Below are 17,406 nucleotides of genomic sequence, written 5' to 3' on the forward strand. Positions count from 1 at the left end.
GAACTGCCATACAGTATTTATGTCACCTCTCTTCTGTTTCTCACTGTTTGGTGTTTGCTTCGTAGGTGCACACCGCCTGCATGGACATATATCCTCGCAAATGTCCACTAGGTCAATGTAAAGTCTCCATCATTCCTCCTACAGCTCTGAACAGCATCGACTCAGATGGTAGGAACACAAACTCTCTCTCTCTCTCTCTCCCCTTTCCGTCTCCCTCGTTCTCTCCCTCTCCCCGGTAATGTATGGATGACGAGAGTCAGAGAAGCTGGAGAGGGAGGGAGGAGGAGGAGTCACTATTTTCTCAGCACGTGTTGGCTGTCCTCCCCTCCACCTTCCCCTCTCTCCTAACCAATTACAATCACACTCCCCTACTGTTTCCCAGCATGCATTTGGACACAGGGTGTCTAGCACGTGAGTGAGCAAGTGAGTGGAGTAAGGAGAGTAGTGAGTAAATAAAAGAGGAGATGTGTTTGTATGTGATAATGATAATAATAATGATGATAATGTTTCATTTTATATTTCAATCTGAGTTTATAATCTGTCCGTAATCCACATAGATAGAGTCACGTGACTTACTGGTCAGAACAAGTCCCCGAGCAACAATAATGCTTATGGAGATGTTGAACATGCATGAGTTCACCTGGGCTGTCGAGAGGACTCGTTTTGACCTCGGTTACAGACAAGTCCTAAAGGGACAGTCCCAGTTGATTGGCCTATTTTTATCTCCGCCGTTAATCCCAGGTTTCTGGAAGGCCACCTGCCCTCCATCATGTGCCAGTCCTCTCCTGGTCTTCGTGAACTCCAAAAGCGGAGACAACCAGGGGGTGAAGTTCCTGCGGCGCTTTAAGCAGCTCCTGAACCCGGCTCAGGTCTTCGACCTGGTCAACGGTGGGCCGCACCTCGGGTGAGGAGACACGATGTGTGCAGGGATGTTGAAACTGAAGAGAACAACGAGTACTGATGGAGTTTTGGGTTTTTTTTTTTTTCTGCGTCTTTTTCAGTCTACGTCTGTTCCAGAAGTTTGACACCTTCAGGATTCTGGTGTGCGGTGGTGACGGCAGCGTGGGCTGGGTCCTGTCGGAGATCGACAAACTCAACCTACACAAACAAGTAAGTCGCGTTTCCGCTAGGTCAAACTCCCGCGGGAGCCAAAAAAGGCATCTAGTAAAGTCCATGCAGCAGAGTTTCTTAACCTATGAATTTAAAAAAAAAAAAAAATTACACAGTAATGAACAATATTTGTAGCTTGAATAAATAATAATCAATTGTCGAAACATGTATTCGTTTGTAAATTAGTAAAAAAAATTAAGTATGTATTTTCACTGCGGCCCAGTACCAAATGAGCTATGAACTGGTACTGGTCCGCATACCGAGGGTTGGGAACCCCTGATCTATACATTCTTCCATTTACAACCAGCCCTTCAAGGGGAACTGTGGCCCCCAGTAAAATTTTGGTTTAACTAGCAGAGGCTAGTTAGCCTAGCCCGTGCTAGGCTAACTCTTAGCCACCTCCACAAAGTTTGAGATCAACCTTATTATGTTGCAATATATTTTTATATTATATATGAATATATGTATTATGCCCTGGAGCAGATCACTAAGTCTCCCCTGTGCATTCCAACTACGGTCGGGGCGCCGAAGCGGGAAAGAGCTAACGTGTAACCAGCCGTGTTACAGGGACTGTTCGGAAAAAAAAAAACATTTATTTATGTGAAAAAAAATCTTTCTGTGTAAATATTCCATGTTACAACGTAGACACCTGCGACTTATTTTTTCTCTTCTTAAATTCAGTTGGCGCGACTTATATTCAGGTGCGCTCACTAGTCTCGTATTAATTACGTTAACTCCTCCCGTCTTTTCCAGTGCCAGTTGGGTGTGTTACCTTTGGGCACCGGCAATGACCTGGCCCGGGTCTTGGGCTGGGGCCCATCCTGTGATGACGACACCCAGCTGCCTCAGATCTTGGAGAAGCTTGAAAGAGCCAGCACTAAGATGTTGGACCGCTGGAGCATCATGACCTACGAGATTAAGATCCCGCCCAAACACAGCTGTCCTACCACACCAGAGGGCGCCGACGAGTGCCAGGTACCTTACACGTGCCTCGACGCCTGCCTGTTAGAACGTCTTTTCAAACAGATTTTTTTATTTACAGAGGATTTTCATGAATAAAATCCCCAATTTAATAATATGTTGTAATCCTACTTCTACTAAAACACTACGTCGGTTTAGGAAATTGAAGATTTTCCTCTGGTTTCCAGTTAAAAGCCAGTATAAGACAGGATTTGAGAACAGATCTATTCCTACAATATTACAGACTTAATTTTTTTTTTTTTTTCATTTCCAGTTGCACATTTCTGCCTACGAAGACTCAGTGGCCGCTCATCTCACCAAGATCCTCAACTCAGAACAACACTCTGTTGTCATCTCTTCTGCCAAGTAAGTGTCTCAAACTTAGAGCCTGGAGTTTTATATATATATATATGTCAGAGCAAATAAGCTGAAACGTACCTGTTTTTGTTTTGTTTTTTTTTTTGTTTTTTTTTTATTACGCCTTCTTCTTGTTTTTAAGAATACTGTGTGAAACAGTGAAGGACTTTGTTGCCAAAGTGGGAAAAGCCTATGAAAAAAGCACAGAGAACACCGACGAGTGTGACATGATGTCTGTCAAGGTAAGGCTAAACGAAAGTCAAAGGTTTGGTGGAATGAGTTAACCAATGCAGGGGGTCCTCGACCTACAGCGTCCTCGACCTACAGCGTCCTCGACCTACAGCGTCCTCGACCTACAGCGTTTTGTGCTTAACGTCGCCATCTGCCATGAATTTACTAACAAAGTCTCAAGTTTCATTATTCGGACATACGACGTTAAAACTCACCAACTAGAACGCATTGGATTGTGCTAACTTTTTGGATACTTTTCGCCCTTCGTTATGCCTCCATGGCGTAGGTCAGACTCTTCTGAAGTTTTTATGTCCTAGACCAGGGGTCACCTGGTAGCCCCCTAGTGGACTACCTAAGGTGCCCGTGGTGGTTTGTTCTAAAAATAAAACCAGTCAACAAGAGGGTCATGAAATTGTTTTTTGAATCAGTTCCACTTGCAGTGATATTCAAATGGCTGCAATGACTATGACAAGAAGAGTGTCTACTATTGGATGTCCCAGAACTGATTATTATTACATTGTTCAGGACGTCTGTATCAAACAGCTCTTTGTATTACTAAGTACCCTTGAAGTAGCTCTCAGTTCCAAAAAGGTCGGTGACCACTGTCCTAGATTATGACGTTACCACTCTGTTAGTGTAGGTGAGTGACATAAGTACGTGAGTTATGCCGCACCGTAGGAATGGAACTCCGATTCAAACATTGATCTACTCACTATCTGTAAATACGTTTTCATAAACACCTACGTGTTTTTGCAGAACAGTGTTAAATCGTTGCTCGTTGCTTCATGCAGCTGCTTCCAGTAATCTCCCGACTATCGATCGAACGTTCATTCACGGTCTTGACGTTATCTCCTTGTCCGCCAGTGTGCCATCCTGAACGAGAAACTGGACTCCCTCCTCCACACCCTCAACACCGAGTGCCCGGTTTTCCCTCTGGTGCTCCACTCCACTCCTCCGATTGTGGAGGAGGAACAAGAAGAGGAGGAGGAGGAGGAGGAAGATGAGGAAGAGGAAGAAGCCAGCGAGGAGAGCCTGACGGAGCTCAAGGGGAAGCTGGAGGCAGAGGAGACGGAAAAAAGAGGAGGCGGAGGCCAAGCGGCTGCGGCTCACCAACTGTTCAGGAGCAGGGAGCAGCTGATGCTGCGAGCGAACAGTCTGAAGAAAGCAGTTAGACAGATCATCGAACAGGCGGAGAGAGGTAAAAACAAAAAAAAAAAAAAAAAGCGAAGCTTTGGTTGGATCGACTCAATAGGACAGAAGTTGAAATTTTTGAAAAAACAAAAGTTCAAACTCATCGAACAGGCGGAGAGAGGTAAAAAAAATTGAAATTTTTGAAAAAAAAAAGTTAAAATGCTAGAAGACCTCTAGCGCCTGCTGTCAGTTTTTTTTTAGACGACCAACATTCAGCTTTTGTCCTGTCTTTCTGCAGTGGTGGACGAACAGAATGCGCACACGGACGACAGTGAACTTCAGTCTCCTCTTGACTTCAGGAAGGACAGTGAGGATGAGAACCGGGACAGTGAGAAGGACGAGGACACCAAGGAATTAGAAGGAGCCTCGTGTAAGTTTTTTAAATCTTTTAAATCGTCTGGAAATTGTTTGACCTTTGACTCTGACCTTTGACCTAGACATGTCCTGCACTTGGTCTTTACTTCTGTAAACTTCATCCTGGACCCCTACAGCTTATCAAATTAGCAGTTAAGCTCAAGAAGAGCCTGTGCGTTTTGGCTCCCTCTTGTGGATGTTGTTGGCCTTGCAGCATCAGGAGACAAAGTTTTATTGGAAGTTATTAAAAAAAAAAAACTACTGCTGATGTAAATCACACTTCCTGTCATAAATTATCTCAGATATTAAAGCAGATGCTGTTGAAGCACTTGGAAAATAAGTCTAGTTCCTTGTGTTAGTTCTGGTTTTTCTTTAAAATGGATCTGACCTTGACCTTAGTCCTGGTCCTTAGTCCCTAGTCTGTGTTTCTTCTGTGACCATGTCTCCAAGATGTCCCTGTTTTGTCATATTTGTGTGACTGTACAGCACATACTATATCAATATCTGTTCGGTATATGAGTGTGCGCTAGCGCAGCAGGAAGTGTTATTGTCTAAAGGACAGAAACTTTTCCTATTTGTCCTGCAGCCACTTCCTTCCTTCCTTCCCTTCCTTCCTCCCTCCCTCCCCTTCCACTTGCGTTTCAGCTGATGGAGCGTACCGAATATCAGTCTCGCCCCTTCCTGACCTAGACAACACAAGAAACTGTAGGAAGGGGAAGGGGCTGTAAAGCTATGGTGACCCCTCCTGGGCAACAAACTAACAGTCAACTGAAAAGAGTGATGACACCTAAAGGTTCTCTCTCTCTTTCTCTCTCTCTCTCTCTCGCCTTGTTCGTGTATGTCAAAAGCAGCCAAAAGTCCGTGTTCTCCCACAGAGAGGAGGGTCAGCCGCAGCACTCAGTCCTACGGCCCCTTCACCATCACGCCCTTCACCACCAGCAAAGAAAACCTGCCCGTTCTCAACACGCGCATCATATGTCCAGGTAATTTGCACTCACAGCAGCCAAAAAAAAAAAAAAAAGAATTACGCCAAGAATCATCTGGAATCACAAGATATTAGCATAGAATTGTTATATTATGTAACAGATCCTTGAAATAGTTGTGAAAACGTATTTAACGTTAGCTAACGACAGGTCAAAGCTAACTTTCAACGCGCAAAGCGTCGCAAAGTAAAGTAGAATCTCTCAAATAACGACGTAATATTTGGAAGAATCGTTATTGTTTTTTGTCCGATAACGAAAATCCGATAACGCAATGCCGGGTTTACCGCAGTTTTGGGGAAAAAAACATAAGCATATATTGGTATCAGTTGATATCGGTAGCGAAAATTAATTTGGACAACATCGGTATTGGACAAAAAAGTCAATATTGGACATCCCTAATAACAAGTGAACGTTAAAAGAGATAAAATGGAAAGAGCACGAAAAAGGTTGGTTCGCAAAAAAACTATTGAAAGTGAGAAAAAATGTTGAAAGTTAAACTGTGAGGTAACTAAATATAAAAAAAAAACAGATGTAAAGCTTTGTGATTTGTGGATTTCTTATGTCCCGCACAGGTTTACGCGCAGGTTTAGCTGCCTCCATCGCCGGCAGCTCCATCATCAGTAAGATGCTGTTGGCCAACATCGACCCATTTGGTGCCACACCCTTCATTGACCCGGACCTTGACTCACTGTGAGGATTGTCTCTCTTACTAAGTCTGGCCTATTTTCTTAATCCAGGCTCACATCTGTCTCTGTGTTTTCCCAAACAGCGAGGGCTACATGGAGAAGTGTGTGATGAACAACTACTTTGGCATCGGCCTGGACGCAAAGATCTCCCTGGAGTTCAACAACAAGAGGGAGGAGCATCCAGAGAAGTGCAGGTCTGCTATTGGATGTTACTGTACTGTGCTCCGAGGATGGCCGTACATTTGTTTTCAAAGAGGGGCAGATTTGAAGTGGTCAACCCTTCTGACTAACATCGTTTTCAAAGAGGGGCAGATTTGAAGTGCACATGCGTGAGGGTCAACCCTTCTGACTAACATTTAGCCATTAGCATTAAATGCATTAGCATGTCTCAACTCATAATAATAATAATACTCATAATCAGCATCATAATAGTCATTATAATAATTTAGTCCCGTATTCGACCCACAATGGGGAAATTTACAATGTGAGTCTTAGTTCCATTAGGAATAGGAGTGCTTGCAAGGCAGGCGTGCTAACCGCTACGCTAATGTCTCCGGATATTGAATTCTTTGAATTCCGCGGTAAATCTCGGTAAATCGTGCAAACACATAAAAATACTCCGGCCCTCGCAGTCAACTCGACTAGAAGGAGTCATGGGCATACAGCTACTCAGTGCTGCTGCCATCTCTTGGTGAAATGTAAAATTGCATTTTAAGACAAAGGCTTACAATTGGCTCCCTGCGTCTTACCTTCCATTTCTATATATCTAGTCCACAATTCTGACCCCGTCCTCTCCCCTCTCACCTGCTTCCTGTCCAGGAGCCGCACCAAAAACATGATGTGGTATGGAGTTTTGGGAACCAAGGAGCTGCTGCAGCGGACCTACAAGAACCTGGAGCAGAAGGTCCAACTAGAGGTGAGATGAGAAATAAATGTGTAAGACATTGTAAGTTACTTTAAAACAGTGGTTCCCCCCTTGGGGACAGAAATGTTTTCACGCCAAAGGCCAAAATGCTAAAATGCTTTAATCGATTTCTATGCCATCTATTGGGGAAACGTGGGTATTGCAGCGAAAAGGCAGAAGTATAATGATATTATAAATAAATTATATAATTTGGAAGAGTTTTTGTCTGCACTAGATTAAATTGATGAAGAAATGATTTCTGTGATGTTGCCGATATTCGATTATTGAATTAGGCTGCAAACCGCCCTAAAACTGTAACGCTAACTCAACTGACATCTCCTTTCGTCTCCTTTCCTTGGTTCCTTTTCTTGGTTTCGTGTCTCAGTGTGACGGTCAGTACATCCCTCTTCCCAGCCTTCAAGGGATAGCCGTTTTGAACATTCCCAGCTATGCGGGTGGGACAAACTTCTGGGGAGGAACCAAAGAGGATGATGTGAGTATATGTACTGTTACATTATACTGTATGATATATAGACTGAGATCAAACCATTTATCTTTCCATATGCTAAACTAGGTTTTGGCTATTTCTTTGGCTAAGTCTAAATAATAGGCTGCGATTTTACATCCCATCATAAGGGAAAAGTTGATCGCTTTTGTTCTAAAAATTTTATTTATTTTATTTAACTAATAAAAGAGACGTCACTAGGATAAAAAAATCTGTGTTACTAGAGTGACCTGACCAAAGAGGTATCTCAGAGACATAAAATCGTAAAACTCACGGGGTCCGCAACTAACCTCAGAACTCCATTCCTATCGCACGACGTAACTCGATTTTCGCTAGTTAGTTAGTTAGAATTCCTCCTCAAATTCATCCTACACTGACACGATGTAATGCAAAAAAATTAGGGATGTTCGATAATATTGGTCAACATTAGCATAATTATGTTATATATATCTGTTAGAATCGTTATCGGATTTTCCGTTTTTTGATAAAAACCCGATAAGGCAATGCCTGGGTTTCGCCCAGATGATGTGAAACTGAAAGTGAATTATTGTCATTGCGACACCACTGCACGTATTGAAATGTGTCTTCTGTCTTTAACCCAAGCTGCATATATCGGTATCGGTTCTTATCGGAATCAGAAATTAAGTGTTTGGACAATATTGGAAAAAGTTACTATCTGACACCCATACAAGAAATTTGGGGATTGTAAACAGTCCAATGTATGGCGTCCAACTGGTGAATGTAAACAAAGCCGTCTTCCATGTATAGCGCTTTGTCTCGATTCCGTGCAAAATTTGTCTAAATGCCGTACATCGGAACGATGGAACAAGACTTTCTTAATAAATGTATGGGGGCGATGGCGACGTGACCGTGAAACGACGTAGGATTAAGGACCGATGGATTAAGAACCCGTGGTTGACCTTGGCTGCTGCTGTTGTTGTCCTTGACGTCCAGATCTTCTGCGCGCCGTCCTTCGACGATAAAATCCTAGAGGTGGTGGCCGTGTTTGGCAGCATGCAGATGGCCGTGTCACGAGTCATCAAACTGCAGCACCATCGCATTGCACAGGTGAGATGATATTCATAAGATAAGATAAGCCTGTGTGACCCTGAACTGGACAAGCACTTTTTCGTTCTCCGTTTTTACGCGGATGACACCATTCTGTTCCCTCTGTTGTCAGTGTCGAACAGTGAAGATTACCATCCTGGGAGATGAAGGCGTTCCCATTCAGGTGGACGGTGAAGCCTGGATCCAGCCTCCCGGAGTCATCAAGATCCAGCACAAGAACCGGGCTCAGATGCTAACGAGAGACCGGGTGGGTGACGCGGAATGTAATCGGATCTCTTCGCGTTCAGATCCGACATGTTTTTTTTTTTCTCACGACATTTTGTTTTGTCTCGTCTCTCAGGCGTTCGAAAACACGCTGAAGTCTTGGGAGGACAAACTGAAGTATGACAAACCTCCTCTGCGTCCACACCTCTACCCTCAACAGTCCGTGGACCTGGCTACGGAGGAAGAGGCTGCTCTGCTCCAGATGTGTGCCCGCGCCGCGGAGGAGCTCATCACCAGGTACGACGACACATGGAATGAGACAGTTTGGTCTATGACAGCCGCGGGCTAACTTTTTGACTCGCGGGCGACGATTGTCCCAAAATTGAACGGCGGGGTCGGGTCGGGAGCAGATAGATGGAGTGTTCATGTAAACTAAGATAAATGACATGTAAAAGTCATGCATGAAGGCTAAAATGCTAAAATGCTTTTATCGTTTTCTACTCCATCTATTGGGGAAACATGGGTATTGCAGGGAAAAGGCAGAAGTATAATGAGAATATAAATAAATTATATAATTTGGAAAAGTTTAGCGGGCCGGATTAAAAAGCTGAACGGGCCGCATCTGGCCCCCGGGCCTTAGTTTGCCCATGTCTCGGTTATGACCATGTCTTTTTTTTTTTTTTTTCTCTCTTATACAAGGATTTGTGAGGCTGCGAAGACTTGCGGTCTTCTAGAGCAGGAGCTGGCCCACGCTGTCAATGCTGCATCTCATGCCATCAACAAAACACATCCGAAGTTTCCTGAGGTGAGTCCTTTGAGAAAGCGAGTTAACGTCTCCAAGTGTAAGATCAAGGATGTCGCTCATTTTAGTTCATGGGCCACATACTAGATGTCAAGTGGGCCAGATCAGTACAATAACATAATAAACTATAAATACCAATACAGCGATCCCTCTCCTATCGCGGTTGTTGCGTTCCAAGACCCACCGCTAAATGGGAAAAATCGCGATGTAGAGCCGAGGTAGTTGAGAGTGGTCGACAGATAGGGGGAGATGCTGAGAGATGCTACGATGCATGAGCCAATCAGAGTGAGGAACGGAAGAGCATGTTCAATTAGCCAATAGTACACAGAGTACGCATTGTATTAGCCAATGCCATGCCGTGTACGATCTCGTCTAGGTAAACAAAGCTAGCAGCGATCAGTCGCAAATGCGCTTATGTCAATTTTAAAAACGAGAATCCACATTTTTAGAGGCTAAACTTTTATAATATATATAATTATTTTACAATATCTCTGCAGTTAATTATTTGCTATATTTTGCGATATAGCGTAAATTTCGCGATGTACTGAGGGAGCGAAAGAAGATATAGAGAGGGAACACATATTACACGTAATGAAATATAATTTTACAAAAAAAAAACAACCTGAACATAAAATGTTTTTTTAATTTTTTTTTTCAAAAATTCATCAAGCGGGCCAGACTGAACACCCTAGCCAGACGGTTTTAGCCTGCGGACCGTATGTTTGACACCCCTGTGGTAGATTTTATATCAGCCAAATTTTACCAGTAATTTTGGTAAGATTTAGTTCAATAAAGGTCATTTAAAACCTAGCTAAAAGTTGAATCAGAAATAATTCAAAGGTGACCAATTGGTTGCTAGTGCTAGCATAGCAACATAGGACAACAGTCGGTCACTCATTATGATGATCCGTGTACAAAGCGCACGTTGCCAGTGACTAGTTTCTGTCCTTCACCGGTGTTTTGTTTTCCCAGAGTCTGACCAGAAACACAGCCATAGAGGTGGCCAGTACTGTCAAAGCTCTGTACAACGAGACGGAATCTCTGCTGGTCGGCAGGGTCTCTCTGGTAAATCCCAGGCTCCAATAAAGTAAAGTTGGACTTCACCTTCCAAGTGTTTAAAATGAAACTGTCTTTTTACTGTCACGGTCACTGCAGCAGCTGGAGCCGCCGGAGGAGGAGCAGCTGTCCAACGCCCTGCAGAGTGTGGAGATGGAACTGGGAAAACTGGGAGAGATCCAGTGGCTTTACCACATCCTGCAGCCGAACGACGAGGAGGTGAGAGGCTTTGACTTTACATAACACCTTTCGACGATGTCTTTATTCCGTGCCGTAGAGAAAATACGATTTTAGAAATTTTACTTCAGAGCCAGTATGACTAACAAGAGCTACAGTTGGGCTTCAAGATACGACTTTAATCCGTTCAACAACATTCAACATTTCCCCATTAAAAAAAACCGAGAACCAATTACAGTAATTCGGTCCAGCCTCCCAGTAATGTACTATTACGGTAATTACGGTAAAATTCAAATTAAGATTCCTCCCTTTATCTAAACATCAACAACATAGATATAAACAAACATATTGATAATATTAAATAATGATAATTAAACATGAAATATTAAATTAAATAAAATTAAGACGTCCTATATTATTTTTAGTGGTAAAATAACACAACGATGTTGTTAGCGAGAAAAATGGAGCGCGATTCAGCACTCGTAACTCGATGTTTCCTCGTACCACGAGGAAAGTCTTGCGAAATGTCGCTTACCCAAAACCATTGTCATGGCAACCACATGACTGACAGGCTTTTCAACCACTTAATGTCAGCATCTTCATTCACCAAAGTGGGGAAAAATTTTAGATTCTTTCAGATTTGATTTGGTTTTAAATATTTTTTACATTTATACTATTGTAGTTATTCAAAAAAATATTTGTTATTGGTCAATGAGTACTGAACACGTCTTTTCACTGAGTAGTTAGCAGTCTCAGAGGAATATTGAAAGTTATTTTTTTAGAATCGACCTTGTCATGTGAATTAAGTTTATCCTAAATATCAACTAGAATTTTATATTACAGGTTGGGTTTTTTTTTTCATAAATTTGTTTGGTTGAATTTGGGCTCATTCAAGGATAGATGATGTGTGATGAAGACTTAAAAGACATTAAATATTTTTTTAAAAATTAAAAAAAAAAACTAAAACACAAAGACACATCTCAAGATGTGGCTAAATGTATTGAGCACTGTTATATATTATTTATTATTATTGTTGTTGTTGATATTGTTTGTTATTTTATATCTGTTTGGTTTTAATAGAAGTTTGTCCCATATAGTTATAACAGCACTTATTTATCTAATTTTTCTGAAACTGAAAAAAAATATTTTTTTGACAGAAATTGCTTTTTTTGTTCTCATATGTATATATACATGACTATTTTGACTTTGACCTTTGTGTGGGGGCTTCCTATGGAATACGGCACGCCGGACAGAAGAGTGCCTCTGCTGTAAAGCTTCAAACATAAACAAGCCTCCAGTCACTAGGGGGCAGCAACACGTACAGTGGTTCGTACAGATAAGATAATATATGTTATAAGGTTCTTTATACTAGTGGTTTCCAACCGTTTTTGCCTCCTGAACTCATTTTGACAATACAAATTGTCACCTGTCAATCATAACTGACTAGCTTCACGCAGCTAACATTGCGTAGTGTTTTAAAACATAATTTAAAAAAGAATAATAATTAGTTGAAACATGTATTTTTTTAAACTAGTTACTAGACATTTCAAGTGACCCCATTTGAAGTCCAGGTAACCCTAAGTGGGGTCGTGACCCCTAGGTTGAAAACCGCTGCTCTAAACATATTTTACAAGTGCGGTTTTACAGTTTTAGAAGCAGATACTTTTTTCTTTTTTTTTCTTTCTTAGTGACAACTTCCTGTTATCTGCAGCCAGGTAACAGGAAGTATGAGGAGCATCTAAATGAAAGGCTGTAGGTTGACTCTGTTTATGTACCAGGACCACTCTTTGGGCTACGGCAAGAGGAACAGCCGCAGCAGCAGCAGCATGTTCCGTATCGTCCCGAAGTTCAAGAAGGAGAAGGCGGCCAAGAAGACCGCTCCTCAATCAGGTACGAGCCCGCTGGGTCCGCGGTCCGCAAGAGCTGACCGCCCTGGCCCGGTGTGTCGGACCGAGGACGAGGTGGTCGGTCACATGCTGGTCCGGTGGATTTTTAGTGCAATTTGTGTGCAATATGGGTGCTTTTATTTTGAAAAGATGGCTTCGAACCTACAGTTGGAAATTCTGCGGTCCATCCGTCTTTCACTCATTCAACCAACACACGAAGCGAACGTGTTTCTACTACAATATCTATTGATATACAATCGTTTTTTTGTGGGAAACATTCTAAGGTTAGTCAATTCTGATTTAAGCAGATGCAGATTCAGATTTTTCTATCTATTTTCCCTGTTATTAACCCTTTGATGCATGACCCATGATATACTGAGTTAAAAAAAATGTTACCAAGTGTTTTTATGTGTTTTTAGACATAAAAATAAGAACTGATTTGGTTCTGTTTTTATACACCAAATTTTTCTTTTGGAATGTTGACACAATTATTCTGCAGTTGCAAAGGCTGACCACTGTATGGCAGTGTTGGGTGATTCTCAGGCGTCCACTGTAGAGGCTTATATGCAACCCTGCCATCAAAACCTATTCTTATCATAGAAAATGACATGAAAGGTATGAAAATTTTCATAGCTGTCCACTGTAGTGACCGTCATGCATGAAAGGGTTAAGAACCACTGGATTAGAGTGACACCGAGTTTTGAAGTGTCATACATTTTTCACCATCATTTAGTAAGGTCTCAGCATTCTCTCTCCGTGATTGGCCGGATTCTCACCCTCACCTCGACCAATGATAGTTTTCATGCCTAAACACAAACCCAGTTCAACAGACAGGGGGCAGCAGCAGACCAACAGCTAACTTCACTGATTTTTTTTTTCTCTATGGACTTGTGTATGAGGAAGCAAATGCGAATTTTTTTTTTATCAGATAGTTCACTTATTCTGTGAGTAAAATCAAACGCTACCTACATGCAACATTGAGTGTTTTCCAGTCAATCATTCAGCCCAAGTGTGTATCCATCCAACGACCACCATCGCCTTCTCATCAACCCCACCTCCAGCACAAAAACAGGGCTGAGAGATCAACAGAGGGCAAGTGTAAAAGGGGAAAAAAAAAAATACAAAGAAATTCTTCTTTTTTAAAAAAAAAAAAAAAATGGATTCATTTTCTGTTTCTGAGTTCATTATAAGTTCATGGGAACAACGTTTCACTGGGTCAAACGATAGGGTTTGAGGCCTTTTTCAGGTTCACACAGGCTTCCTCCCTTCACCTCTTTCTCATCTTCTGCGCCCTCACCCGGTCTGCATGACCCTCACGCTCTCTGGACTCAACTGCCCTTGTTCGGACCGACTCTTTGTGCACTTTAACACCCCTCCTCTTCCTCCACCCTCCCCCCCACCCCCTTTTTGCCAGCTGCTGCCACAGCTCTTCCTTCCTTTCTCCTCCTCCTGTCCTTCTTTTTCCCCCTCCTCCACGGTTTCCTTCCATGTTCACAAGCATCGCCGTTATCTGTCTCGGTTTGTTTGTTTGTGCTGACGTTCTGGAAAGGGAACATGAATGAGAGGAAGAAGAAAAAAAAAAAAAAGCATTTTAAAATGTGTGTGTGTGTGAGGGCTGCACAATATATATACCCGGGATGTTAAACATGTGGCCCGCAGGCCAAAATGGCCCACTGGGAGGTTCAGGACTTTGGTGATAAATGGTGACAAATGGTTAAGATGAATCGATAATTAGTCAAATATAAATAAACGAGTCGAAAAAAAAAATTTAAATTGCTACGTTTAACGTAACGCTAAGCTAAAGCTAATTTTGTTTTGTTTTTTCCAATATATTCTGCAGCCCAATCGTGTGTGGTGTGTTTGAGTATTTGTGTAAACCTATGAGGCGCTGAGCCTCTCTCTGCTGTCTGTGTGTGTGTTGTGTGTGTGTATATGTGTGTGTGTGTGTGTGTGCTTTTGTACATGTCCTTGTACGTGCAGTGGAGAGGTGGGGCACAGAGGAAGTAGGCATCTGGCTGGAACAGCTGAGCCTGGGCGAGTACAGAGACACCTTCATCAGACACGATATCAGAGGCTCCGAGCTGCTTCACCTGGAGAGGAGAGACCTGAAGGTAGACACTCTCACACACTCACACTCACAAACACACACAAACTCACACACCTTCAATCCCTGTTTCTCTTTGTCCTGACAAAACCTTCGTTTTTTTTTTCCGAACCTCAGTCCCCCCTCTTATCGTTGTGCTGTTGCTGCTCTGCTTGGCTTCTTCTTCTTCTACTTCTTCTTCTTCTTCTGCTTCTTCTTCTGCTTGTTGTACTTGCTGTAAACCCACTAACACCGATCCCCTGCTCAGAGGGGAAGCCTACAGGGCGGGGCGGGTCATGAGTAGACTGTAAGGTAGTGACAGTACCTACAGTAGGTGCGTACTACACACAGGGACAGTAAATTATTATCGCAGTATGTACCTTAAAAATCAGATATTTATATTTATTTAATGCTAGATGTCCATGGTCATCATTTGTTTTTTTACCTGTTTTTCAATGTGGATGATTACCATTTTGTGATGTGTCTGATGATAGACGGCCGTGTTAGACACGTAAAAGAACTGGCAAACTGGCTATTCAATGCGTAAAAGATGAAATGGTAAGAAGGTAAAAATAATAGAAGAGCAAAAAAAAAAAAAAGACAAATCAAATGAGAAATAGAGCAGAACACATTACCTGGCAAAAAGCCGAAAGGGCAATTGGACAAAATAATCTGTAAAAATGAGTAAACGAAGCAAAAAGCAGAAGAAATGACAACTAAACATGGAAGAAAAGAACAACAAATGTCAGCGGAGAATAAATGGCAACAAAGTTTTTGCACTGGAGATAAGTGTGTTTTTACAGCAAGGGCTTTCCAACCCCTGGACCGTGGACCGGTGCTGGTCCGCAGGTCATTTGTTACTGGGCGACAATCATCTTGTTACTTTTTTTTATTCAAATATAATCTGTCAATGTTTCAAAACAACAGGTCATTCAGACTCTGATACTAAGAGAAGAAAGTCTGAAAGACGTTTTATTTTGAAAATCTAACGATCCTTCAACGATGATGCGGTATTACCGGTCCACAGTAACCGGTCATTGGTACAAAAAAGTTTGGGGACTGTTGGTTTACAGGATGTTCTCAAGATTCAACTATTTATCCTTGATTTTCACGACAAAACCATGACCTCAGTTTTCTCACCGATTCCTTACAAGAAGTAAGGAATCGCGCAGTCGTCCAGTGGTTCTTCTCCTAAGACCTTCGTTCCTCTATGTGTGTCTGTTTTTCTTTTTCTCCCCAGGATCTGGGGATTTCGAAAGTGGGTCATATGAAGAGAATTCTCCAGGGAACTAAGGACCTAGCCAAGGCCTCCATGATCGACCTCTAAGTCTCAGAGCGAAGGGAAGTCTACGATATTTGAATCCTGGACCTGAAGGGTATCGGTGACTTTGAAGGAGCCGATGTGCTGTCTGCTGAAGGAGAGAGAGAGAAGAGAAGATTTGGTCCCTCGCCTGGGGGGAAAAAAAAGTCTGACTCTAACTGTTTGTTTGTGCCAAAATGACTCGGAAGATAGACGCGGAAGCAGCCGATGGAAGGTCTGGAGAATTCGTCGACAAGCCATTTCAGAGTTCAACCCCCGTTAGGTCTCACAGTCAGGTATGCAAAAACTACCCCAAACGCTGATCACAGGTTCAACTCCATCCCCTGAGGAGCGACGGCCAAAATCGTGGCAAAAGAAGGACGTCGACAACGAGGTTTCCGGTTCGTCTCCCGAGCTTAGATCTGGACTCAGCAGGTTTGATGACGATCTTCAATAGTCTAGACCAGACCAGATTTTTTAAATGGACATATTGTTTCGGTTTTAGTGTTAAAGGCCCCCGAGATTTTACAACTTGAAATGTTAGGAACTGGACCTGAGGTTTATTGGACGGTTCCATCTGTCAATCGCGGTGTCCCATCACAAGGAAAGTCTTTATGAATGATAAATGCCCTGTACATTTCCACTCCAGGAACTAGTCCAGCACCAAAGTCTTTTGTGTTTTTCCACCACATGGAGTGAGCACCAGAAAATTACAGAAACTAGGGGTGTCAAACATACGGCCCGTGGGCCAAAATCGGCCCGCTAGGGGGTTCAATCCCGGTCCGCTTGATGAATTTTGAAATTGACTTGAAATGAAATTTCATTATTTATGAATATTTTCTAATATAATTGTACTTCCTTTGCATGAAAACAAAAGGGGGACAAACATGGACTTAGTTTTATTTATAGCTAATTATGTTATGATCTACTTGTCCGGCCCACTTGACATCTAATTATGGCTTTATGTGGCCCGTGAACCAAAATGAGTTTGACGCCTCTGGTCTAGAGTATGTGCTTCCAACACAGCAAGTACTGCCTACGGAAAGGGGAGTACCAGGAACTGGTACCACCAACATGAGATAGTACAAATAAGTGGTACTAACTAAGTGGTACTTAGTTAGTACCACTAACTAAGCATGGTTCCACAACTAGCCCAAGAAACTAAAGGGAAGTGCCTGGAACTGATTTTAGATCCTTAGTTAGTCTTGAAGGAAGAGAAAGTTTTTCTTTCAAATATAAGAGGCAAAATATCAGTTCAAATACACAAGCGAACATTTTAAACGTGACGCTAGTACAACTTCCTGGGACATTTCTGGTACTACGCTCCAAAAAAACCCCAAAAAACAGACAGATTTCGTAGCAACCAGAACGGCCCACTAGTGGCTCACTCATGTATTACAACCTATGTCCATTTATAAAATGCGGTTTACGTCCAAAATTGAGCAGATTGAACGTCGTCACGCGGCGTGGTGAGGATTCTACAGCGGGTTTGGGAAACGTGTCGCATGCCTTGATCGTCCCAACTCAGTGACTGCATGACTCGACGCCT

The 17,406-nt window shown here is 42.5% G+C and overlaps 1 protein-coding gene across 8 annotated transcripts in view; it reads left to right on the forward strand.

Moving 5' to 3' along the window:
• The window catches only part of dgkh (diacylglycerol kinase, eta), a 54,615-nt gene extending 37,986 nt beyond the window's left edge, over positions 1 to 16,629 (forward strand). For 2 of the 8 annotated variants that reach the window (XM_025063680.1, XM_025063683.1), the window contains 21 exons: positions 66 to 168; positions 742 to 904; positions 1,002 to 1,110; positions 1,864 to 2,085; positions 2,345 to 2,436; positions 2,570 to 2,669; positions 3,523 to 3,856; positions 4,088 to 4,219; positions 5,052 to 5,186; positions 5,759 to 5,876; positions 5,956 to 6,066; positions 6,692 to 6,788; positions 7,162 to 7,269; positions 8,236 to 8,349; positions 8,462 to 8,596; positions 8,690 to 8,850; positions 9,253 to 9,358; positions 10,328 to 10,420; positions 10,511 to 10,630; positions 12,345 to 12,478; positions 14,455 to 15,786. In XM_025063680.1, the coding sequence (XP_024919448.1) occupies positions 66 to 168; positions 742 to 904; positions 1,002 to 1,110; positions 1,864 to 2,085; positions 2,345 to 2,436; positions 2,570 to 2,669; positions 3,523 to 3,856; positions 4,088 to 4,219; positions 5,052 to 5,186; positions 5,759 to 5,876; positions 5,956 to 6,066; positions 6,692 to 6,788; positions 7,162 to 7,269; positions 8,236 to 8,349; positions 8,462 to 8,596; positions 8,690 to 8,850; positions 9,253 to 9,358; positions 10,328 to 10,420; positions 10,511 to 10,630; positions 12,345 to 12,478; positions 14,455 to 14,857 (3,090 nt within the window). In that variant the 3' untranslated portion in view covers positions 14,858 to 15,786. The other 6 variants (XM_017039983.2, XM_017039984.2, XM_008327861.3 and 3 more) reach the window with 6 other exon arrangements.
• The last annotated feature ends 777 nt before the right edge of the window (positions 16,630 to 17,406 follow it).

The sequence above is a fragment of the Cynoglossus semilaevis genome, chromosome 16 (assembly GCF_000523025.1).
Source record: "Cynoglossus semilaevis isolate Cse_v1.0 chromosome 16, Cse_v1.0, whole genome shotgun sequence".
Classification (NCBI taxonomy): Eukaryota; Metazoa; Chordata; class Actinopteri; order Pleuronectiformes; family Cynoglossidae; genus Cynoglossus; species Cynoglossus semilaevis.